The following is a 25,272-nucleotide window of genomic DNA, read 5'->3' as shown; positions in this document are numbered from 1 at the left end:
CCATTCTCCTCCTCCAGGCAGCTGCTGAGATTTGCAGCTTGCCTACCTGTAGCGTTGTTTTTCCCTTAGGGATTAGGGCACCCAGTGCCCCTAGGGTTAAACTTCCTTAGACTGACTGTCTCCCTGGAATGTTGGGGGTGGTGTTTTGTGCATGTATGCTTTTAAACAAAAACTAAGGGAGTTTGTTTTTTACATTTAGTCTTGAAGCAAGTCTCCATGTCCTTGAATAAAGTCTAGTCAACTCCTAACTAATGTGATAATGAGCTTTCTATGTGTTTTGTAGTGTTTAAGAATTGGGTATCTACACCTGCCCTGGGATTTTCTGTTTAATAAAATTGTACTTGAGCATCAAAAAATTTATTTCATATGCTTGTGTGCACTTTTGTGTTTGTGTGTGTGCACATTTGTGCAAGTGTGAATGTAGGCACACCATGGATGTCAGTTCTCAGGCATCATCCCTCCTCAAGAATCTACCTTGTTGGGTTTTTTTAGAGACTTATTTTTATTATGTTTTAATTATGTGTGTGTGAACACTCACGGGCACACATGTAAATGCAGGTGCCTTTGGAGGCTAGAGGCACATAATTCCCTGGACTTGGACTTATAGGCAATTGTAAGCTTCCTGATGTGGGTGCTGAGAATTGAACTCAGATCCTCTGGAAGAGCAGTATATACGCAAGTGCTGTGCCATCTCTCCAGACTGTTTTCTTCTAAGACCGCTGCTATGGGCTGAAGAGGTGGCTCAGTGGTTAAGAGTGCATACTGCTCTTGCAGAGGGCCCAAGTTCAGTTCCCAGCACCCAGGGGGCTGGGCTCATGGCTGCCTCCAACTGCAACTCCAGGAAATCTAACATCCTCTTCTGAACTCCAGAGGAACCTGCATTCACATGCACATATCCTCCCCCATATACATGAAATTAAAAATGTGTATAATACAATACGTACATACATACATACATACATATTGTTACAAATAAGCAAAAAAAAAACCCCAACATTTTTATTTTAATTTTATACGTATGAGTGTTTTGCCTGCATGTATGTAAGTGCACCATATGCATGCAATGCCCTTGGAGGCCAGAAGAGCATTGGAGCCCCTAGAACTAGAGTTATGGTAGGTTGTTAGCTACCATATGGGTGCTGGGAATCAAATCTGGGTTTTCTGCAAGAGCAAGCAGTGCTCTTAATGACCGAGGACTCTCTCCAGCCTCTCGAAATTTTTTTTTATTATTTTTAATTTTTTTTCATGTATATGAGTATTTTGGCTGCATATATGGAAGTGTACCCACCCATGTCATGCAATGCCCACAGAGTCCAGAAGAGGGCATCAGACTGGAGTTAACATTTGTTTGTTAGCCACCATGTGGGTGCTGGGAACCAAACCCAGGTCTCTACAAGAGCAGCCAGTGCTCTTAACTGCTGAGTCATCGCTTTAGCCCCCATGGCCCTGTTCTAAATAATTGAATTTTTTTGTTACATACATTAATCCATTTATTGTGGGCTAGGGATATCCCAAACGGCAGCGCGTCTACTGGTCTTTCAGTTCCTTCAGCCTTCTGATGTCAGACTTGACCGTGCCGCAGAAGTGGTGGCCGTAAGCCCAGGATCCGCCAGCCACTGTTTTCATGCAGGAGCCACAGTGCCGGATGCCAACAGTCGGTCTCTTCCTCTTGGTCCTGCCTCAGAAGGAGCACAGAAGGAGCAAATTTACCTGGCGTGGTGGCTGATTTCAACCTTCCTCACCGTTTTCCAGGGGGAGGCTCCATAGCGGGTCCTGTATTTCATGGTCCGGACCTTGGTGCGTTTAGCCGTGTCTCTGGGACCTATGTCCTGTAGCCTGGAGAGCATAATGGCTGTTTAAAAATTTTTTAATTTTTTTATGTGTATATTGCCTGCATACTGCTTAAGTGCACCCTAGTCGTGCAATGCCCACAGAGGACGTAAGAAGGTGTGGGATTCCCTGGAACTGGAGTTACAAATGGGTGTTAGCTGCTATGTGGATGCTAGGAATTGAACCGCTGAGCCATCTCTGCAGCCCCAATAATAATTAGTCTTTCTACGTTTAGTAGAGAGATTTGCCAAGACGGATTTAATGTAATCAGGTCCTTTAATAACGCTGGCCACTCACCTCAGGGAAATCAGATAGGAGATCCAACAGCAACCCACAGAATAAAGGAAATTCCTTACATTTATAGACTTTAGGAGGGAGAGAGGTCTCTGAGTTTAGAGAGAAAGGATCTGAGTTTAGCAGATTAGTGAAGGTGTTAAATCTGCTATAAAACAGTAATTTAGGAAGTTAATCCTCTAGCCCATACCGTGGGGCTGTTACTTGCTATGAGTTTAGCAGTTTATGGAAAGTATTAGGTAGGGAATGAGATGTGCCTGATCCCACCTACAGGGGCAGCCTCTGTTATCTAAGAGCCCCTCCCCCTTTGTGATCTTATCTAACCTTAATTACCACTTTAAGTTGGGACTGGTGGCAAGACTTGAAAGGCTGAGGCAGGAGGACGGCAAGTTTAAGGTTTGTTTGGGCTTCATACTACATCTAAGGCCAACCTGGGCAACTTAGTGAGACTGTATCTCAAAAATCAAAGAGCTTTAATCCCAGCATTCAGGATGCAGAAGCAGTGGATCTCTGTGAAATCAAGGCCAGCCTAGTCTCCATAGCAAGTTCCAGGTCAGCTGGCTCTATAAGGAAGAACCTGTCTAAAAAAACAAAACAAAAAATTATTTAAAAAAACAAAAATTAAAAATTAAAAAAAGGGCTGGGGATATAGTTCAGTAGTAGGATGCATGCCCAGCATGCATAAGGTCTTCAGTAAGGTGTTGGGAGGGTGAACAAGTTGGGGGTGGGGGGAGTGAGGGTAAGGAGGGGTCATCCTCAAATATATTGGAAGTGGGTTTCAATATATCAATTTGAGGGGAGTACAATTCGGCCCATAAAAGGAAAGATAAAACAGATAAAAATAATAAACATAACAGGAAGGTGTAAGAAAAGAAAGTATAAGCATTTTTTTCTTTAGCTTTCTACCCTGGTAGTGACAGTACATGGGTCACATGAGCAGAGCAGGCACAGCAACTGCTGGCTTCCGTCACTCAGTTTTCCAATTTTATTTGATTTTTCCATGTGCTCCACACACTCTTTTTTCTTTGAGTTAGTAGTTTATTACATCTGCAAAAATAACACAGTCTTTTACTTCATTTCCAGAATAAAGAATGCTTTTAGTTATGTGCAGAGCGAGTTAGCCCAGATGATGGGGTTGGATAGGGTTAGGTGGACAGGGGAATTATACTGGGCTTTCACTCCCTTGTGTTCTACATCTTTCCTGAGCCCCCAGTTCTTTGCCTTTTAGGAAGTAGTGACCCTCTCTCTGGGAGCCATCTCTTTGAAACTGAAGGTCTGGAATCTCCGTTCTGTTATTTCTGCCACTTAAGTGAGTCATAAGTGGAGAAATGAAATGGAACTGAAAGAAACAAGAGTGATACTAATAGCAAAATAAAGTAACATTTTAATTTCAGTCATTGGAGAAGATAGGTCAAATACTGGTGGTGGTGGGGTGAATATTTCAAATGGAGAGAAGTCCAGTTTGTGGCTGGAGAGAATGAGAGATCACATTTGAGATAGCAAGTATTAAACAGATCCCCTCCCGAAGATCCCAAAGAACCTAGAGATTTGGCAGCTTTTTGTTATGTTTTCTTTCTTTCTTTCTTTTTTTTTTTTTTTTTTTGAGACAGGGTTTTATATAGCCCAGGCTAGCTTCCATCCTTTATGTAGCCAAGGGTAACCTTGAACATCTGAATCTCCTATCTCCACTTCATACGTGCTGGGATCAGACATGAGCCATGTCCAGTTTTATGCGATGCTGAGGATTGAACCTAGGGCTTCATGCAAGACAGGTAGACACTATGAATTGAGTTACATCCCCAGCCCTTGAGATTCTTCTATAAGAACTCTTACAGACTTACAGAAGCTGAGTCTGCTTTTATGATGGTTGGCACTGAGAACCACTAAGTGAAAATACTTCCTCATTCCACAAGGCAATACTCAGAAACTTAGAACTTCTGTTTTTCAGTCTCCCTAATCTTGCTGGTGAAGGAGGGGCATGTTACCAACAATGTACCCAGACACAAAAGTCCTTCTGATAGAAGATAAAGGGTAAGACAGGGCGAGTTTAGCAGGCAGTAATAACCTATAATCATCCTAAAGTTGATGACTGTTTAGTTCTTGGTTGTAGGAACCCTTAAAATATCATTACTTTACCTTAATGTAAAGAATAAAATACAATTCCAGTTTCTTTTATGGGTCCAGGGTAGCAGCAATTAGAAAAGATAGGGGTTGGGGTTGCTGCAGAGTGGAACTTCCTGTGGTAATAGAAACACTTCCAGTTTATGCAATATAGTAGCCTAGCCACATGTGACTACAAGCAGTTGGAACAGTTAGTATGACTAGGGAACTACATTTTTACTTTTATATTATCTTAATGTTATTAAGTGTGAATAGCCAAATGTAGCTATTTTGAGTAGTTTGGGATTCTAATTGATGATGATAGGCTAAATGCACCACTGATTTTCTTTGCCTTTTCTTTTATGGTTAGGTGAATATCAAAAGATTAAAAAGAGACAATGGAAAAAGTAACATTTACTGTGTGTTTATTATAATTATAATGCCGGCTGCTTGTCCAAACACTTAACTGGTATTTTATATGATGCTTGCAACAGTGGCATATAATTACTGTCATCATTTTTCAAATTAGAAAGTTGAGGCACAGGAATTTTATTTGGGACGGATGACAGAGTTGGTAAGCAATAGGGTAGAAATAGAATTCGTATATAGGTAGTTTGATTACAGAGCCTATTCATTTCTATTGCATAATTCAGGAATGAGATTACATGAAGTGGCTGAGACCATGGTTCTCAAAGTTTGTGCACCATCCAAACCTGTGGGGTGGGCAGTTACCCAAAGTATATGTTATATATATATATATAATATATATATAATTTTTTTTTGAGACAGGGTCACCCTGTAGCCCCAGCTGACCTGAAATCAGTATGTAGACCAGGCTGGCCTTGAACTCACAGAGATCCACCTGCCTGTGCCTCCCAAGTGCTGGGATTAAAGGTGTGTGCCCCCACACCTTTAGTTATTTATTTGAGATGGATTCTCACTATGTTGCTCAGGCTGGTCTCAAACTACTGGGCAAAAGTGATCCTTTTGCTTCAGCCTTCCAAAGCTGGGACCACAGGCCAGTGCCACCATGCTGGGTAGGGTACATGTGCACATGTGAGTGTGGGACACACACACCCAGGGCCTCATGCATGCTAGGAAAGTACTCAACACCGAGATATGCCCTCAGCTCCAGAATATTTTTAAACTTCAAAAGAAACAGTAATATTGCTAGTTCTTGTATACTGTATAGATTATTAGCTTGAGATCATTCAAGTTTGAACACTAGATTGTGCTACATTCATTTTGATGACAACCTATCTTTGCAAAGCTGGTTTTAGGAGATCCCACTGATAAAAAGTAAGTACTGTGGAAAAAATAGCATGGAACAGGAAATGAAGGGAGTATTTTTGGATTTTTTTCTTTGTTGTTGTTTGTCTTGTTTCATTTTTTCATTTTTAGTCTTTTTGAGACAGGATCTCCCTGCCCCAGCTGGCCTGGAACTCACAATGTAGACCAGGCTGCCTGCCTCTGCCTTCTGAGTGCTGGGATTAAAGGTGTATGCCACCACACCCAACTTTACCTGTGGTTGTTTAAGAAGAAATTAAAGCCAGGTGTAGTGGCACACGCCTTTAATGCCAGCATTGGGTTGGTGAGGTGGGGCAGAAGCAGATGGATCTCGGTGAATTTGAGTCCAGCCTAATCTACATATCAAGTTTCAGGCCACCAGGGCTACACAGTGAGACCCTGTCTCAAACAATGAAAAATTGTTCAGGCCAGGCATGGTGGTGCCTGGCCATAATCCTGCATTTTGGAGGTTGAGTTAAAAAACTGTAAAAAAAAAAAAAAAAAAAAAAAAAAAAAAAAAAAAAAAAATCATGACACTAATGACACTAATTTTTTTTTTTTGCGGCTGACACTAGACGGCGGATGCAGGATCCGCCAACAATAGTTTTTAAAAATTACAAATAAAAAAATAAAAAGTAAGTACTGTGGAAAAATAGCATAGAAAAGGAAATGAGAGGGGGTAATTTGGGACTTTAAAGAGCAATAAAATATTAAATATTAATACATATTTCCTTGGGCTTTTTTTTTTGGAGGGGGAAGAATAGCACAGACTAGACTATTATGTAGCACAGGCTGGCTTCAACCTCAATCTTTCTGCCTTAGCCTTCACAGTGCTGGGATTACAGATGTGGGCTGCCACACCCTACTGTTAAAAAACTCTTATGCATAGTTGATGCTCAGTGAAAAGATTTTCTCTTTTCTTTTCCTTTCCTTTCTTCCTTTCTCCCTTCCCTTCCCCTTCCCCTTCCCCTTCCCCTTCCTTCTTTTCTTTTCTTTTCTTTTCTTTTTTCTTTTCTTTTGAGACCAGGTCTCACCTGGCCTGGAATCTCACTATGTAGGCCTGGCTGGCCTGGAAGTCACTTTGTAGAATAGGCTGGCCTTCATCTCACATGTATGCATGTATGTAAGTGCACCCATGTTGTGCTCAAGCGACCAGAAGGGGGTGTCGGATCCCCTGGAACTGGATGGTTGTTGGCCGGGGTTCTCTGGAGGAACAGCAAGTGTTCTTAACCGCTGAGCCATCTCTCCAGCCCCATCAATAAATAATTCTTAAGTGAATGAGAAAAATAGGATTGGAAAACAGTGTTTTGAGCTATCGTGGTTTCAAAAATGGCAAGCGGGACAGACTGTTCTGGAGGGTCAGCTAGAGGGTCCCAAGGGGTTGCGCGCGGGCCCTTGATGTGCTGGGGGAGAAAAAACTGCTTACCGAAGTGTTGCACTGTGTATTCTGTGCGAAGGTGTGATTCTGTTACGCCAATTTCCATCTTGGTTCTCTGGTGAGAGGAACTGCTTGGACCCAGGACCTCCTCTAACCTGTCGCCATCCGGGTGGTGGGATTCGAGAACTCTTGTCCTAGAACTTTTCTTCTCCCCATCTGGACCTGGGTGTCTTTTCCCCAACCGCCCCCGCCCGGTCAGCTCCGCCATCCGCAAGGCCCTCTTCCTCCCCCTTCGCAGGTCCCCTAGTCAGATCTAGTGGGGCAGATCTGCGCGGTCCGAGACGTTCTTTCACTTTCTTCGGGTTTCTGCGCCACAGCCGGGAGCCGAGCTGCAGTGGGCGGTTCCGGCTGACCCGATCCGGGCCTCCCGCGGGGCCTCCTGCTTTGGCCGACCTGGAGAATCGGGGGCGCAGGGGAGAACAGCCAAGAGCCCGGACCGGGGAGGCTGGCTCCGGAAAGAGCCCGGTGAGGTTCCAGCCCTGCCTCGAGTCGGTTGCCTGAGGGTGTGTCACCATGGCGACGGGCTGGCCCGCGTGCTCTGCTGCCATTGGCCGGCGGCTCCCGGGCTCGGGATATAAGCCAGCGCCGAGCATTGAGCACAACCGTGTGGACCAGCCCTGCAGCTGGGCCCGGCGCGGAGTCAGCCTCGCCGTCCCACCATGGAGAACGGGTGAGCGTCGCCGGGACCCGGGGGCTTGGCAGTCTGGACGCGAGAGGGATGAGGAGAGCCTGGTACCGAGCCGGGCGGCTGCTCGGGGTGCCGGTATGGGGCGGGGCGGGGGGGCAGGGCTCGCGCGGGAACCGAGCCGTGGTGGCGGCGGAGCAGGAAGGAGCAGGTAGTGCAGGCTAGGCCTCTGCCAGGAACTGCCTACCTCTGCGAAGCCGGGCAGGTGGAAGGGAGGCCCACGCCACATGCTCGGTTCCATCCTGGGCTCTAGGCAAGCCCAGTATTTCTGTTGCGCAAGCCGCAGTTCTTCCGTAGAGGGAAATTGCTCACTTCCCCTGTCAGCTCCACCCTTCCCTCCAAATTGGAGGTACCATTAGCCGGTTGCGTAGAGTCTGTAAGGTTAGGAGATTTTTATTCTCTGAGCTGCGCAACACCTACTCACTCCTTCCCACCCCGAATCAGAAAATCCCTTCCCTCTCCCTGCTTCTGGGATTCCCGGCTCGATTTAGCAGCGGAGCTATAGGGATTACTGCCCGCTTTTGTGGCTAGATGTGACCAGGTGGCCTTGGCCCCAGACTTTTGCCTCTTGGGGATGCAATTTCATTAAGTTCTTTACGACTTAATTTCTTCTCTTTACCCTGTGGCTCCATTGTCTTCCCCCACCCCCCAACCCATTACCTAGCTAGCTACTTTCCCGAGGGTAACCTGTTGTGTGGTTATCCTGTTTGGTTTCCTATAAAGTACTAGTGTGTGACAAAGTTTCACTATGTGCCCAGGCTGGGCTCAAGTTATCCTGATGTGTGAGCTCTGCCGTGTGGCTGGGGTTTTAGGTGTTTGTAATTGTGTGCCCTGCCTCTAGGCTCTGCTGGAAGAAAAATTCTCTGTGGGGGCATTTTTACTTGTGTTCAATTCCCGACACCTCAGTTCTACCTCTGGGAGCAATCTTTGATCTTTCCAGTTGAGTGTGATGGACATGGACTTGGGACTGTGAGGAAGCATGAATTGATTCTTGCTACTATACAGGGTTTATGAGTAAGTGTAAGTTGCTCTGAGCTCTTTAAAGGACAAAGTGCCTTACTGTGGAGAAAAGGAAAGATGAGTAGATCGGAGGGAGAGGAGGGGCAGGAGGAGGTCAGGTGGAAGGAAGCAGGAGAAAGGTTTATGAACTGTGTAATGTGGTTTTTTGGAGCTTCTTAATAAGTTTGGCCAGGGGTTGTTGGGTTTTTTGTTTTTCTGAGACTGGGTCTCCCTATGTAGCCCTGGCTGGCCTGGGACTTACTGTGTAAATCAGGCTGTCTTTGAATTCACAGAGATCCCCCTGTCTCTTGTCTGGGTGCATGCTGTGAAGCCTGATGACCTGAGTTCCATTCCCAGACCCACTTGGTTGAAGGAGAGAGCTAACTCAGGAAAGTTGTCCTTTGACCTACATACACCCACTAAAATAAGTGTAATTTTAAATGAAAAAAAAAATTCATCTGAAGAGCTGCCTTAGGCTCCTCAAGTGTCAGGCTTTAATGAGGATCACTGATGCCCCAGAGTTGGAGCTTAGGCAACATAGAAGACCCTATCTCAAACAAAAAACAAATAAAAACAAGACCCTGAGATGGAGATGAGTATCGTGAAGAAGAGACAGAAACAGACAAAAAATTTAGTTTCTTTGGTGTTGGTTGGCCAAGGAGCTGGATAATGATTTGCTTTTAAGGCAGTGTTGATCACATTTTGACTGTCCTTAGGGAGTTGAAAGATTGTTGAAAGCTAGGTTTGTCACTTGGCTTCAGGAAGGCCTTAAAGAAGTGCTCCTTTTGGTCTTACTCTCCTTGATTTGGTTATTTCATGACACTCTTGGAACCTCTGGTTCTTTATTTCTGTCATAAGGAGAGGGTTGAATCCTCCTGGTGGCGGGGAGGGGAGCACACAATCAGAACACTGAGTTGGAGGTGTTAGTGGAAATAGGCATCATTAACTTTTGTCATACTCTCAAAGGAGGGGTGTTTCGCATGGACTTTCAGTGGGCCTAAGGCAAAACAGAGAAGGGTAAGTGGGTGGGTAAACATGGTGACTTCTCTCTGGGCTGTCCTCTCAGTCCTCTTAGAATACCTGCCAGGTTTTCTGAGTTGAGACTCTTGCCTGTCCGTGTCTTTGGAATAGGAGAAATCACTTTGGTCTTTCTTTTATCCCTAGATTCACATATGAAGATTATCAAAACACTGCAGAGTGGCTTCTGTCTCGAACTGAGCACCGACCTCAAGTGGCAGTGATCTGCGGTTCTGGGTTAGGAGGGCTGACTGATAAATTAACTGAGGCCCAGACCTTTGACTACAGTGAGATACCCAACTTTCCCCAAAGCACAGGTACTGGCAAGCGAAAGCAGTGGCTAGAACTGAGGGATGTTTCGCTTCTGTGGGGTTCAATCAAGGAGGCCAGTGTTTCCACTCTTTTTTTTTTTTAATGGGTCAGGGTCTTCCTGTAGTCCCAGCTGGCCTGAAACTTGCTATGTAGACCAGATGATCTCACAGAGATCCACCTACCTCTGCCTCCGGAATCCTGGGCTGTAATGTTTCTACTCTTGGTCCTAACCTTTGACCAAAGATAAATGTCTTAAGACTACCAGGAAACAGAATGAGTTTAGAAAGAAATTTCCCTGATTGAAATTCTACACTGGGGTTGGAGAGATGGTTCAGTGGGTAAAGGCACTTGCCACCAAACCTGATGTTCTGAGTTCAAACCCTGGGGCTCACATGGTGGAAGAGAGAATTAACTCATGCAAATTGTCCTCGGACCTCCACATACAATGCTATGGCATGTGTACACAAACACACACACACACACACTAAATAAGTAAATGTAAAAAAATAAATAGAGGCTGGGCGTGGTGGTACGCACCTTTAATCCCAGCACTCGGGAGGCTTCGTGGATCTCTGTGAGTTCAAGGTCAGTCTGGTTCAGGCCAGTTTGGGCTATAGGGAAACTCATCTAAAAACACCAAATATGGAAAAAGAAGTTCCACAGTGGACCAGTCGTGCTTGTCAATGAGATCACATGTTTTCTTTGCTTAACTGACTCTGAGCTCTTACAGCATCTTCCTCCCATGTACCTCCTTCCATACATCATACACACACCCACACTTTCATTTCCACCAGAAAAGGCAGTACCTCTAGCTCCTGGGACAAAGGCAGGCCTGTTGCCAGTCTTCCTACTATTGTCCATCCCCAGCTCCACCTGCAGGCCCAGACTGATACACTGCAACAAGAAGCACACTAACAGCCATGTTCTACAAGACACATGGACATGGATTATTACAGGAGAGCACAAGGCCTGAGTCACACTGAGCCTTTGGAAGGGGAAAGGGACCCATAGTCCTCGTGTACCATGGAGCTGTGACATCTCAAGTCCACATCGAGCATTCTGATAGCAACCAGGAAACTCTTAAGATTTAGAAAACGGCCAAGTGAATAGGACAAAGGGTTTCTAAATAACTAACTTGCCTTGATTTATTTATTAGATTTTTGGATTTCTATCTTCTTCTTTCCCAGTGTACTTTGAACTTCTAATACATATTTACAAACCCTTTAGGAAGCCAGGCATGGTAGCACATGCCTTTAATTTCTTCTTAAATAACCATGGATCATGCTGGGTGTGGTGGCATGTGTATGAGTGTGTTGCCTACATGTATGTTAGTGTACCCCTGTAATGCAGTGCCCTTGGAGGTCAAAAGAGGGCATCAGATCCCCTAGAACTGAAGTTATGGATGGTTATTAGCCTCCATGTAGATGCTGGGAACCAAACCAGGGTCCTCTGCAAGAGCACCCAGTGCTCTTAACTGCTGAGCCATCTCTCCAGTCCCTTATTTTTATTTTATGTGTAGAAGTGTTTTGCCTGAATTTTTCCAGCAACTGAACTACATCCTTAGCTTGCTTGCATTTTTCTAAGTATGCCACATGCTCCCAGTGCTGGCAAGGCCAGAAGAGGTCATGCAATCCTCTGGATCTGGAGATATGGACAATTCTTAGCTGCTATGTGGATCCTGGGAGCCAAACCCACATCCTCTGCAAGAGCAGCCAGTGCTGTTAACTACTGAGCCACCTCTCCAACCTTTCTCCCTTGTTTAGGGCCCACATCTTTAGGGTGCCAGCATATACCATAACTTCCTAGCTGAAATGAGGAGGCATAGCCTGGCATGATGGTGCATGCCTTTAATCCCAGCACCCAGGAGGCAGAGGCAGGTGGATCTCTGTGAGTTTGAGGCCAGCCTGGTCTACGTAGTGAGTTCCAGGCCAGCTGGGCCTACAGGGAGATCCTGTCTCAAAAACACCAAAAAAAAAAAAAAGAAAAAAAAGAAAAGAGGAGGCATATAGTTTAGTTAAGATGATTAATAGACATATTTTAAGAATTTGGAAAATATATGAGTGAATACATGTATATGGGCACCCACACATGCAATGCTTGCAGAGGCCAGATCCCCTGGAACTGTTACAGAAGTTTGTTAACCACCATGTGCAAGAGCAGCCAGTGCTGTGGACCACTGCGTCATCTCTAGCCTCCTGTTCACCAGATTTCTAATATCTTTTGTTTAACTGTATCGTCACATGGTAAACACAGTGGATGGCTCTGGCAAGTGCTACTGGTATGTGTTGCATGAATGTGTAATTTCTTTTTTTCTATGCAGTACAAGGTCATGCTGGTCGACTGGTGTTTGGGATCCTGAATGGCAGAGCTTGTGTGATGATGCAGGGCAGGTTCCACATGTATGAAGGATACCCACTGTGGAAGGTAAATCAGGGGCACGGGCCTGGTCGAATTTGGAAGAAGATAGGGAGAATTGTTTTTATTGCCTAATTATTTGGACTAAGTGGAGTTTGGGTCTTATTTCATCTTTCATGGTGTATATTATGCATGTCTTTATAGGTAAATTGGTAAAGTTTTAATTCTTCTGATCTTTTGCCTCTAAGGTGACATTTCCAGTGAGGGTTTTCCGACTTCTGGGTGTGGACACTTTGGTGGTCACCAATGCAGCTGGAGGGCTCAACCCCGATTTTGAAGTTGGAGATATCATGCTGATCCGTGATCACATCAACCTACCTGGTTTCTGTGGTCAAAACCCTCTCCAAGGCCCCAATGATGAAAGGTGTGTATCTTGACCCTTTGCTTCTAGATGCATTGGGTTTAGGGACTTGTGCAGGAGTCAGGGGAAAGCTCACTTAATGCCATTTATCTGAGATCTTCCAACTTGTGTTCTAGGTTTGGAGTTCGCTTCCCTGCCATGTCTGATGCTTATGACCGGAGTATGAGGCAGAAGGCTTTCAGTGCCTGGAGACAGATGGGGCAGCAGCGAGAGCTACAGGAAGGCACCTACGTGATGTTGGCCGGCCCCAGCTTTGAGACTGTGGCAGAGTGTCGTCTGCTGAAGGAGTTGGGGGCAGATGCTGTTGGTGAGGAGGGGATTTGAGTGGAGGTTTGAGGGAGGGCTCTGGTGAAGGAGCCATGGGGAGGAGATCACAGACTAAGAGAAACCAGCGAGGCTGGGCAAAGCCCCCCCAGAGACTATTTGACTATTCATAAGAATCCTAACGAATATCAGCCTAACCACCTTCTGAACCTGTGTCATTAGAACTTCTAAATTACCACAAATAACAGAAATAAATTGTATTGGCAAAACTGATGAGAAACTTGTAAGGCTAATGGAAGAGATATAGGGTGGCCTAAGTCCAACAGTAATTTAGTTGCTTCTTGGATGCCTTTTGAGAGCTGGTGAACCTAGAATGACAGTGAGACTAAAGGGGGAGGAAAAAAGTTACCTGTGGGTCTTCCTCTTTCTCCATCAGGTATGAGCACAGTACCAGAGGTTATAGTTGCACGACACTGTGGACTTCGTGTCTTTGGCTTCTCGCTCATCACTAACAAGGTCATCATGGATTATGAAAACTTGGAAAAGGCCAATCACAAGGAAGTCCTAGAGGCTGGGAAACAAGCTGCAAAGAAATTGGAAGAGTTTGTCTTCATTCTTATGGACAGTATTCCACTCTCTGACCCTGCCAGTTAATCTGCTTTGGAGTGGTCTATTGCTTCCCTGATGGGATCCAAATAGCTATCTATTCTGGCCCCTTATTGCCGCCCTTATGTAGAAGCAGAAAGAAGTGAGGAAGATCCCTGTCCGTTCACTTACCCGTGTTCTCCCACCAGACCATCTTGATAGCCGGTCCTCTTGTTCAGTTGCCTTCTAAGAGCAGTTTGTTTCAACACCTGTTCTGTAAGAGCTAGAGCACATGCCTTGCCACATTTGGGATATGAACACCCTGTAACTTAACGTGCACCATCAAGTAGTAACTACTAGATTTGTGAAATGATCACTCGTATTCCTGTGGGCTCAGTCTGGACCATCTAAAGTGCTAGAGACCAAAGACCAACCCAATACCTCTTGGACTTTATTTAATACCATAATGTTTTGAAAATAAAAAGATAAAACAGTGTGTGTGTAACTTGGAATGAAGCCAGGGCATATATACCAAGCTTACCTTATCTTCTGTTACTGATCCTCAAAGTAGCAGCTAAGGGTAGAGATGAGGATGAAGGAAAGGCAAAGGGTGAATTGTGCTGTAAGGCAGGAGAGGGTGACCCTACTCCTGTTCCTTTAAGCGGCATCTTTTTCCTTGCATTCTTATTGTACGCATCATCTCCACTCGGTTCTGACAACACAGTGGCAAGCACCCTTCTGTCTGCTGCCATCCGCCCTACTGCTGGTCAGACTCCTTTCTGACAACCCCAGTCAGATCTTTGAAGTACCCAGTTTCTTCCTAAGCAGCACCTTTCATCCTGCTTTTCTCCTAACCACTTTGGCCTGGTTAGGAGCCCTCTGTAATGCTTACTACACTGTTTTTGCTTATTAACTTGCATTCAGCTTTTGACATGTTTGGAAAACATACTACCCTTCCAGCCTTCCAGGCCCATGGTTTTTTGTTTTGTTTTTTTGTTTTTTTGTTTTTTTTTTTTAATGAAAGGACAGTGGGAATAAGCCTGGAGCTTGACGCTTTGGCCAGCAAGCCCCCAGGATCTACCTTTTTGCTGCTCCCCCAATGCTGGCTTTTATGTGGGTGCTGGGAATCCAAACTCAAGTTCTTAGACTTGTGCATTAAGTACTTTACCCTGATCGATCTCCCCAGCCCTCTTTTCCTTTCTTTCCTCCCTTCCTTTTCTTTCACTGTGCTGGAGATCAAACCCTGGATCTACATATCTAGGTCCTATGCTTAGTCTTGATTGAAGGAAAGGATTTCACAATAAGATAAGCCTGGATTAAGGATATTGCTCATTCGCTTACTGAATGGTAGAACACTTGCTTAGTGTGTTTAAAAGCTCTGGGTTCAATACCCAGAATCCCCTTACACACACACAAAAGGCCAAAAGTATGGCGAAAAGTATTAAGCATGATCCTGGGTTATTGTTGATATGACTAATTGATAGGACTAGAACTAATTGATGTGACTAGAACAGGGCGAGACATGAGAAGAAAGGTGGTTGGAGGTTGGAGGAGGGTTACATTTGGTGCTTGGTTTTCCCACCCATGATCTGCCTCTTGGCCAGACTGATCAGAAACCAAATGGTGCTGCCTGCAACCTGTGTCCTGGAGATGCTTAGGGAATATTTAAGGGCATTGTTAACTTTTTAGATTTAGTCAGATGGGCTTACTAAATATGTGTTTATATGGAGATAGAATTCACATACCAGAGAAGTCACTCATTTGAAGTAAATAATCTAGTATACTTACACTGCACCTCAAAAGGAAATGATCTACTTAACTCTTCCCAGCTGCAGACAACTACAATTACATTTTCTGTCTCTACAGGCAGCTATTTTGGACTCATTGAGCAGAGATGTGACTGGCTTCTTTCACTTAATAGTTTCAGGGTTCATCTAAGGAATAGCACATTAGTATTCAAAAAATGTTGGCAAATATTAGTATATATATATATCATTTGGTTTAGAGAGTGTACAGTTTGAAAGGACTGATCAATTCAGCTAAAGCTGACTTACCAGTTTAGGAGACAAGAATAATGGCTCAAAATTAAGAGATCTAGGTCTGGAAGGATCCCCTAGTCAAAGGAATTTCTTAGAAAAATTAGTGAAGTTACTCCTTTCTAGAGAGGCCTGTAAGATACATGTAAATGGACTGATTTTTTCATAGTCTCCTGGCAGGTATACTAAGACCCTCAAGTTGTACTTACTTTCTTGACCTTTCCACAGTCAGCTTTGTAGCATCAAGAAATGCTTAATTATGCACTATGCATAGAACATTGTCCTAAAACTCATAGCATAAATTGGTCTAAGAGGAAGTATTTGGGGCTGCCTCAGCAGTTAAGAACATGTATTGCTCTTCCATAGGACCCAAGTTTGATTCCCAGGACCCAAGTCCTGGCTCACAACTCACTCCAGGGGATCTGACCTCTGTAGGTACCTACATTCATGACCAATCTCAAAAAAAAAAAAAAAAGCACAGATGTGGTGGCACACACCTTTAATCCCAGCATTAGGGAGGCAGAGGCAGGTGGATTTTTGTGAAATGGAGGCCAGTCCAGCTAGGGATACAGGGAGACCCTGTCTCAAAAAGACCAAAAAACAACAAAAACCAACAAACTACAAAAGGCTTATTTTACTGGTAAAATGATTTTCAGCTAAAATGAACTCTAGGGCTGGTGAGATGGCTCAGCACTTCCCACCTGTGGCCTGTGCTGGGGAAGAAGACAACCAATTCCAGAGTTGTCTTCCAACCTCCACTCTAAGGCACCCATGCATCCACACACAACACAGTAAATACATAAAATTAAATAAAACTTTAAAAAAAAAACACTAACCAATAGTAAAATTATTAGTGCAATGTATTTACTCGGGTTGTGGTCTTTGTTGATACTAGCTGTTACTGGCTAGGAATATAGCTTAGGTAGAGCACTCGCTTAAGCCTGTGTATGACCCTGGCTTTAATCCACATCTCTCTGTCTCTGTCTCTGTCTCTGTCTCTGTCTCTCTCTCTCTCTCTCACACACACACACACAAGTGTGTAAAGGCAAATTACAATTTAGAAGGGAAAATTGGAGGTGACATGGCAGTCACTTCCAGCACAGTTTCTGCCTTCCAGCCTCATCCAATGATACAAATCCCATGTGTACGCAGATGAGAGATTTGCTTCTGCCAGTCAAGCAGTGTGTTCACCAGTTGTGCTTCCTGGTTTACAACAAATCTACATCCTCAACATCTGTTCCCTCTGTAAGGAGCAAGAGGTTCTGACAGATGAACTTTGACAGTAGATGGCTGGTTTGCCCCCAGGGTCACTCTGGCTACAGATACTTCTGTCTTGGAAAGAGCTAAAGGTCAAGGAAAATGAACAAAGAAGAATGAGTGAAGAGAAGGAGACCGCTTGCTGTCTTAAGCTGTCCGGCTTTTGTCCCTACTCCTGAAATTTTTTGCATAGATAACATTTATTTGTTACTGATTTATTGATTTCTGTTTTTTGAGACGGGGATTCCCTGTAGCCCCAGCTGGCCTGGAACTTGTTCTATAGACCAGACCGGCCTCAATTTCACAGAGCTCCACCTGCCCCTGCCTCCATAGTGCTGGGATTAAAGGTGGTATGAGCAAACACACCCAGCTGTCAGCACTTTATTTTTTTTAAAGATTTTATTTTAATTTTATGTATATGAGTGTTTTGCCTGCATATATATGTAGGTGTACCACATGGTGTGCAATGCCCATGGATGTCAGAAGATGGTTATTAACCGTCATGTGGATGTTGGGAATCAAATCCGGGGCTGACCACTGAACCATCATTGGATCATCATCTCTTCAACCCTCTTTTTCAGTACTTTTTGATCCCCAGAACCTGTTTTCTTTCTTTCCTTCCCTTTCCTCTCCTCCCCTCTCTTCCTCTCTCCTGGCCGGTTAAAGATGTGTGCCACCATGCCTGGCCCTAGAACTGACTTTTAAAAAGCCAGGCATGGTGGTGGCTTACATTTAGCTAGGGAGGCAGAGATAGGAGGTTCTCTGGGGCTCACTGGCCATCATCAGCCTACCCTACTTGATGAATTATAGGTCAGCGCACGCCTTTAATCCCAGCACTTGGGAGGCAGAGGCAGGTGGATCTCTGTGAGTTCAAGGCCAGCCTGGTCTACATAGTGAGTTCCAGGACAACTGGGACTACAGGGAGATCCTGTCTCAAAAAGACCAAAAAAAAGGTGGACAGCACCTGAGGAATGACACTCAAGGTTGTTCTCTGGCCTTCATGCACACACTGCACATGCATCTGCACACACACAAACATGTATATATACGTACATGCACATGCACAAATAATGTATGGTGTGTAGGTATAGTTCAGTAGTGGAGCACTTCCTTAGCATGCGTGAGGTCTTAGCTTCTGCTGGAGAATGAAACATCAATCAAATATAAATATTCAATGTCTAGCTGAGTGTGGTGGTGCCTACCTGTAATCCTAGCAGGATCAAGAGTTTGAAAATAACCTGGGCTATATGTAGTATGTGAGTTTGAAACCAGCCTGGATTACATGAAACCTTGTCTGAAACCAAACAGGGCAAAAAGGTAAATTAATACTTAAGCTAGTAGTTTTCCATTTCAAATTTTCTTTTACTTAAAAATTTTTTTCTTATTATTTTTATTTTATGTGTATGAGTGTATTGCCTGCTTCTAGGTAGGTGCACCCGTGTCATGCAGTGCCTATGGAGGTTAAAAGAGGGTGTCAGATCCCCTGGAACTGGAGTTACGAACGGTTCATAGCCACCATGTGAGTGCTGGGAACCGAATCCAGGTCGTCTGCAAGAGCAGTCAGTGCTTTTAACCACTGAACCATCTCTCCAGCCCCATATCACGCTATTTTTAAAAGATATATTTTAGAGATTTTTTTTAAACAGTAAATTAGTGTGTTTTCTTGATAATTAAAGTCAGTGCTGCCAAGAATACATTCTATAACCTCAAATTTTTAGAAACAAAGGAAGATTATGGTATTAATTTTTTAAAAAGCTACTTCCTAGTCTGGGTGCTGATTACTAACGAGAATAGAGACAATAGCCGTAAGGCCACCTTTTCCCCTGTAGAGGCAGAGGGAGGAGAGACAGCCCTTTAGTCTGTGCTTCCTGTGGGAATTTGATTTGGCTAAGACTCCCTTGCCTTTTTCCCTCATAAATAGGCATCTGCTTTTCATATTTAAATTTTGTTTCTAAGGGACATCTTTGGAACTATCATTGGCTATCTGCCCAGTTTTTCTACCACTACAAATTTGCATTTCAATAAAAATGGAAATTTTCTTTTCTATACTCTTTCTATCTCATTTTTAGGTTTGTCCTAAATTAGATTTAATATTTTTCAGGATTAATTTGCCCCCATTTTCTTTTCAGATTCTTTCAGGTCAAAGAACTCTCCTCTTCCCCTTCCACTCAGCTTTCACTTTCTCTTAGGTTGTGAGCTTGCTGGGTTGTTCCCTGAAGGTTGCTTTGCTGGGCCAGCCAATTCTTCCGTTCCTGACTTTGTTCCCTGGCTCTTTTCTCTTGTGTGTTGGGGGAGGGGCACCATTTGCCTATCAGCCATTGGCTTTGGGCCTAGGTGTTTCTTTTCCCTATCTCATTCTGAACTGTTTCTACCTGAGTTTCTGCTGTGATTTGTAACAAAAGGTGACTAGCATGCATGTAGTATGGCTTTGCGTGTAGCCTGACCTGTTCTTCTATCAGATGTTCCAGAGGTTGTCTAAGGTCACTTCCAACCCAGCATTTAATCCTCATGGTTGTACTGGAATAGTAATACCTAGTTTCCACCACTGAACAACCCCACAAGGTATGAAAATCACTTAATTGCAATCAAGGGATAAAGAGGATTATTTTACACAGTGATGTTTTTATTTTTGTTTGTTTTAAATTATGTTTGTTTGGGGCTGGAGAGATGGTTCAGAGGTTAAGAGCACTTACTGCTCTTCCGGAAGACCCCGGTTCAGTTCCCAATGCCCACATTCATCCCATGACTTGGATACTAAGCACACACATGGTATACTTAAATACATGCAGGAAAAAACACTCATGCATAAAATAAAAATAAAATATTCATATTTATTTACTGACTTTATTTTATTTGTATGGGTTCAAACTCAATGTTGAGCATGTAGAGGTCAGAGGACAGCTTGTCAGAGCTGGTTCTCTCCTTCTACCACAGGGGTCCTGGGGATTGAACTCAGGTTGTCAGACTTGGCAGCAAGCACCTTTATCCACTAGGCTGTCCCTCCCTCCTCTTGTTGTTTTTATGAGACAGGGTCTCATGGCGCCCAGGCTGACCTTAAACTCATGTAGCTGAGGATGACCTAGAACTTCTGATCCTTCTTCCTCTACCTCCTGAGTGCTGGGATCAAAGGCATATGCCACCATGCTACAGTAGTTGTTTTTAGTACAGATGTTTCAAAGAGTCTCACTCTGAACATAATAAAACGTTATGGGCATATGAAGCCCCTGAAATACAAAATTGAATATGAGTGTATTTGAAGTTTCAGGTAGGTGGTCGTTATGTTTCCTTAGATGCAAGTTCCTCTTCTCCCCTCACAAATGGACAGGAACTACCAGTATGCACATCACTTAGACTTATGAGGTACCTCTGTGAGAGGCAGGGCTCTGGGCAGGTTCATCTGGATTAAGAGAGATTCATATCAGCTGGGACTTCGAATCAGTGGTAGAGTGGCTACTTAGAAGGAATGAAGCCCTGGGTTTGACCCCAGCTCAGGGCAGAGAACTGGAAAATTTGTTCATTTCTGTACCTGGGCTGACTTTGTTCTCTGCCCTTTGGATAAATAATCTTGTTTATTTGTCCTGACCCTGATTGATTTATTTAAGGATGTTGTGTCAGGTCCTGTCATCAATCTACCACTGATATTTATCAATGGTGTGGCCATTCAGGCCCTAGATAACCATACCATTTATCTACAATCCTATAGTACACTTACGTTCATCCATTATTTTGTCTTGGTTTTAAAATAAAATCACATTTATTTTTTGTGTGTGCTCACACTTACTCCATGGTACATGTGTGGCAGTCAGAGGACAACTTGTGGGAACTGGTTCCCTCTTTATACTATGTGGATTCTGGGGATTGAACTCAGGTCCGAACGCTTGGTAGCAAATGCCGCTATCCACTGAGCCGTTTTGCCAATTCATATGTTTTTGGTGCTAGGGATTGAGTCTGGGGTCTCCTCCTAACTAAGCAAACACTTTACCATGGAACTTCCCCATCCTGAAACTTAATTTTTTAAATAATAAGATACATTATGAAAAGAGAACAAAGAATGAATTAAGCTTCAAGTAGAAATGCCAGGAAATTTCAGATGAATTAAGCTTTAAAGAGAAATGCCAGGAAACGTATGTATGTATACATTTGCAAGCATACACATTTCTATGCAGACCGTACAATTCATAATCTATAAACCGTTGTCTTTCATTAAAACTTGAGGCAGTGTAGAGCATGCTCCAGCCAGGGCCCATGCCAGTGTGACTACTCATTTACTCACGTGGCCTAGGTTTTAGGGGCACCAAGAATATGACAGTGTTGCTACAGTCATGGAGTTCACTTTGTGAGACAGGGTCTCCCTATAGCCCCAGCTACCCTGGAACTCACTTTGCTGACCAGGCTGGCCTTGAACTCACAGAGATCCACCTGCCTCTGCCTTACTTGTGTTGGGATGAAAGGCATGTGGGCATATGCTACCATTCAGGCTTGGCATTCACATTTAAATTAAGGGGGTCAGACTACAAATAAATGCAAATGTAAAAGTCATCTATGTTAATGATAGATGTTAAGAATAAGTCAGATGTGGTGCACACTTGCAGTCTCAGAATTTGAGAGATAAAGGCAGGAGCATCAGGAATTCAAGGCTAGCTTTAAAAAAAAAAAAAAAAGGGATATAAGGTATTAGAAGAAATGCAAGTTAATACCTTAGTGAGCGCAGAGCTGTTTGCCTGTTCCATGTAGCAGCATCTTTTCTTTGCCCGATCATTGTGGTTTTTCACTGGACAGCAGGATCCCATGACCCAAGAAAACTGTGGGAACCAGCAGACTGTTCATCAATCCAATGATGGGAAAGGCCCACCACCTCCCACCTTCCAATCAGTGAAGGGCCAGGAAAGGAGCCCTCTGACTCCTGTCTGAGGTGTGTGAAAGGTTTCCAACATCTCCTTTCCAGAGTGGTGAGGGGGATCTCCTGGGACTCAGAACCAACCTAGTGGTTTGAGGAGCTAACAAAGCCTGTGTGACGAGGTGAGTCTGTGTGACGATAGATAATCTGGGTGCCATCCTTGCTTAGAGTTGCTGTCAGGGCAGGACATTTGGACGGCTCCCCATATGGCAAGTGAAATTCAGTGAAGGGAATATTTACCATGGTGTGTAGTAAGTTCTATGTAAAACACTTTGGCTTAGTTTGTGGCTTTTTTTTTTTTTATTATGTAGGAGGTGGTTTGTAGCATGTTACCATCTGCTGTTTTCCTCAGGATGAAAGTGGAAAGTGCCTGTGCAGACCACAGTGAGGTCTTGCAGTCTCAAACAATGTTGCTCTTCAGTAACAAGTTGTTAAAATGCAGAAAGAATGGGTGATATTTCTATTTTAAATAATGAAGATTAAAATCAGGCATGGTGGTGCATACCTTTAATCCCAGTACTTGGGAGGTAGAAGCAGGCAGACCTCCATGAGATCAAGATCAGCCTGGTCTACTTAGCAAGTTCCAGGTCAGTTGGGGCTACAGGGAGACCCTGATTCAACCTCCCCCCAAAAGATTAGCAGGTATAGTGGGGCACACTGTATTCCCAGCACTTGGGAAGCAGAGGCAGGGAGATCTCTGAGTTCTGTCTACATCAGCCTGTTCTACATGGTGAGTTCAAGGCCAGCCAGTACTACACAGAGAGACCCTGACTCAAAAGAAAAAAAGAAAAAGAAAAAAGGATTCTTTTCAAGTGTGACAGAGACATGCATTGTGGCGGATTTCAGGTGTGATATCTTTTAGTAACACCATCCACTTGTAGCAGGGGAAACTGGGATAGGAGAGCCAACAAAAACTCACAGAACAAAGGGAACTCCTTATTTTTACAAACTTTGGAGACATGGGTCTCTGAGTACAGCACCCAGTGAAGGTACTAGAGAGGATATAAGACTATAACTCAGGTTACTGTGGCCTGGGATGGGAGAGAAGCTGCAGAAGATATGGCTAATCCCCTCTACAATGGCAGCATCTGTGATCAGGCATTCCAGCTGCTTTGCTTATAGAAAAAAAAGAAATGTCTTTATGGAACAGGGGTTTAAGAGAGGTGGGGCCCAAGGGAGTGTCAACTAAAGTTCTGGCTACTTCCCATTGAACTGGGACATCATGAGACTAAGATCAAACCCTACTCCCTTTATCCTGTGCTGCTTGGTGATCCTTGAGTCAGTATCCTTGAGGCTGGTATCTTATAGGAATGACTTTTACAATATGGACATACTCCAAACAAATGACCTTTGCTTAAATCTTATCTTTTCTTGATTATAATAAAAACAAGCATAGTGGGCCTTGTAGTCCTAGAACCTAAAGCTTATAGGCTTAATCCCTCAAGACCCTTCCTTGCGCTTGACCCAGAACAATGTATGAATATGGGTGTGTGCGTTTGTGCCTGTGTGTGTGTGTGTGTGTGTGTGTGTGTGTGTGTATGTGTGTGTTTTGCATATTGAACACTGCAAATAGTGGAGATTTGTTGGAAGCAACAGATTACCCCTCTCCTGTTTGTGTTGCAAACAATAGATGGGATTAAATTGATAACATCTGTGTGTGTGAGTGTGTGTGTGTGTGTGTGTGTGTGTGTGTGTGTACAGGTTAAAAAACAACTTGAGTTATTTCTCTCGTCTACTATGTGAGTTCTAGGGACTGAACTCAGGTTGTCAGGCTTGGTGGCAAGTGTCTTTACCCACTGTGTCACTTCACACACCCTAGTTGTTTTTTGAATAGGAGTCTGAGGTCTTCAGGAGATTACAGGAATAGGTGGAACTAGACCAGGGAGAGCTGGGAGAGTTGCTGCTCTGGGATGGATGGTACACTGTCCTATGGTCTAAGAGCTGATTTTATCCTGGAAAAAGGAATCTAAGAACTGAGACCTAACGGTTTAGTAGCCATGAAGGTGGTGAGGAGGACCAAGTGGGATTGTTCTTGATCATGGAGACTGGAGAGGTTTAGGGGTTGAGGTTTTTAAGCAGACTCATTCTCTCTGGTGGAGTGACTGTAAACAAGAGGCTATTAAAACTAGGCCCACAGTTAGTCATACAAGGTCCAAAGGCAAATAGGATCACTACTAAACCTATTTCCTCTGGATCTTAATGATCCAGAGCTCCATTTCCAAAGCTGTTTACCAAAAAGGATGGCAGTGTCTGATATGGAAATCAGATGAAACATTAGCAGAATTATCATGAGTCATGTCACTTGTTGGGTGACTGGTAAAGATACTAGAATTGGTAAACATGTGTACAGGATGCAATAAAGCTCATTATGACTGATCAAAGTGTTTAAAAGTTGGGCTTTGCCAGGCATGGTGGCACATTCCTTTAATTCCAGTAGTCAGGAGGCAGAGGCAGATGGATCTCTGTGAGTTCAAGGCTAGCCTGGTCTATGTAGCAAGTTCCAGGCCAGCTGGGGCTACAGGGAGACCCTGTCTCAGGAAGACAAAAAAAAAAAAAAAAAATTGGGCTCAATCTGACTATACATCACTGTAATAGAATGTGAATTTTTCATATTTGTTGTTAAATGGGGTCTCAATATGCAGATCTAGCTGTGCTGGAACTTGCTATGTAGACCAGGCTGGCCTTAAAAGCTTAGCAATCCTAATGCTTCAGCTTCCTCAGTGCTGGGATTAGAGGAATACACCACCATGCCCAACAATGTCCATATGCTGTGCACTCAGAGAGGGTGTCAGTGTTAACCACCATGTGGGTGCTAGGAACAAAACTGGGGTCCTCTGTAAGAGTAGCAAATACTTTTTTGTTTTTTTGGTCTTTTTGAGACAGGGTCTCCCTGTAGCCCCAGCTGTCCTGGAACTCACTATGTAGACCAGGCTGGCCTTGAACTCACAGAGATCCACCTGCCTCTGCCTCCCGAGTACTGGAATTAAAGGCATGTACCCCCATACCCAGAACTGACATTTTTTTAATGGAGATGCTTTATAGTTATAAGTGGTAAGACATCTTTTCATTAAGGTGTGCATACTATGGCATCCATTTGGTTTTCTCCTAACTAGATGCATTTGTTTTCATGGTAGCAAAATGTACATTATGCCCTATGTAGGTCCTTGCTCTAGTTACCTCATGTTAACTAATCCTCCAGTTAATAAAGCAAACATAACTGGAAGATTTTTTATTTATAAGAACTTGTGCTGGATAGCTTTAGTGTCAACTTGACACACCTGGGTTGAGGGAGCCTCAATCGGGAAATTGCCTCTATTGGACTGGCCTGTGGCCATGTCTGAAGGGCATCTTCTTGATGAGTGATGTGGGAGGGCCCAGCCCACTGTGGGTGGTGCCATCCCTGGGCAGGTGGGCCTGTGTTGCATAAGAAAGCAGGCTGAGCAGGGGCAAAGAGAGCAAGCCTGTAAGCAGCGTTCCTCCATGGCCTGTGCTCCA

The 25,272-nt window shown here is 44.0% G+C and overlaps 2 protein-coding genes across 2 annotated transcripts; one reads left to right on the top strand and one right to left on the bottom strand.

Moving 5' to 3' along the window:
• Positions 1-1,464: 1,464 nt before the first annotated feature.
• LOC103733663 (60S ribosomal protein L37a) lies at positions 1,465-7,436 on the bottom strand. Its single transcript, XM_008832553.3, has 2 exons — positions 6,938-7,436; positions 1,465-1,679 (listed from the first exon to the last, which is right to left on the bottom strand). Exons 1-2 carry the CDS (start codon positions 7,155-7,157, stop codon positions 1,528-1,530), a joined length of 372 nt encoding a protein of 123 aa, XP_008830775.1. The 5' UTR covers positions 7,158-7,436; the 3' UTR covers positions 1,465-1,527.
• A 47-nt stretch (positions 7,437-7,483) lies between these two features.
• Pnp (purine nucleoside phosphorylase) lies at positions 7,484-14,081 on the top strand. The gene is made up of 6 exons (XM_008832554.3): positions 7,484-7,619; positions 9,798-9,967; positions 12,283-12,386; positions 12,566-12,741; positions 12,855-13,045; positions 13,439-14,081. The coding sequence occupies exons 1-6, from the start codon at positions 7,609-7,611 to the stop codon at positions 13,654-13,656; spliced, it is 870 nt and encodes a 289-aa protein (XP_008830776.1). The 5' UTR covers positions 7,484-7,608; the 3' UTR covers positions 13,657-14,081.
• The last annotated feature ends 11,191 nt before the right edge of the window (positions 14,082-25,272 follow it).

This window comes from Nannospalax galili, unplaced genomic scaffold (genome assembly GCF_000622305.1).
Source record: "Nannospalax galili isolate Female #2095 unplaced genomic scaffold, S.galili_v1.0 scaffold196, whole genome shotgun sequence".
In the NCBI taxonomy this organism is placed as follows: Eukaryota; Metazoa; Chordata; class Mammalia; order Rodentia; family Spalacidae; genus Nannospalax; species Nannospalax galili.
This window is presented reverse-complemented; position numbering and strand designations above follow the sequence as displayed.

Bases quoted from the DNA above. Each gene is read 5' to 3' on its own strand.
- LOC103733663 (XM_008832553.3), bottom strand. From the start codon at position 7,157: ATGGCGGAGCTGACCGGGCGGGGGCGGTTGGGGAAAAGACACCCAGGT. The intron at 1,680-6,937 runs GTAAGCAGTTTT...GCTCCTTCTGAG, and splicing joins ATACACAGTGCAACACTTCG to GCAGGACCAAGAGGAAGAGA.
- Pnp (XM_008832554.3), top strand. The intron at 12,742-12,854 runs GTGTGTATCTTG...CTTGTGTTCTAG, and splicing joins CAAGGCCCCAATGATGAAAG to GTTTGGAGTTCGCTTCCCTG. The intron at 13,046-13,438 runs GTGAGGAGGGGA...TTTCTCCATCAG, and splicing joins GTTGGGGGCAGATGCTGTTG to GTATGAGCACAGTACCAGAG.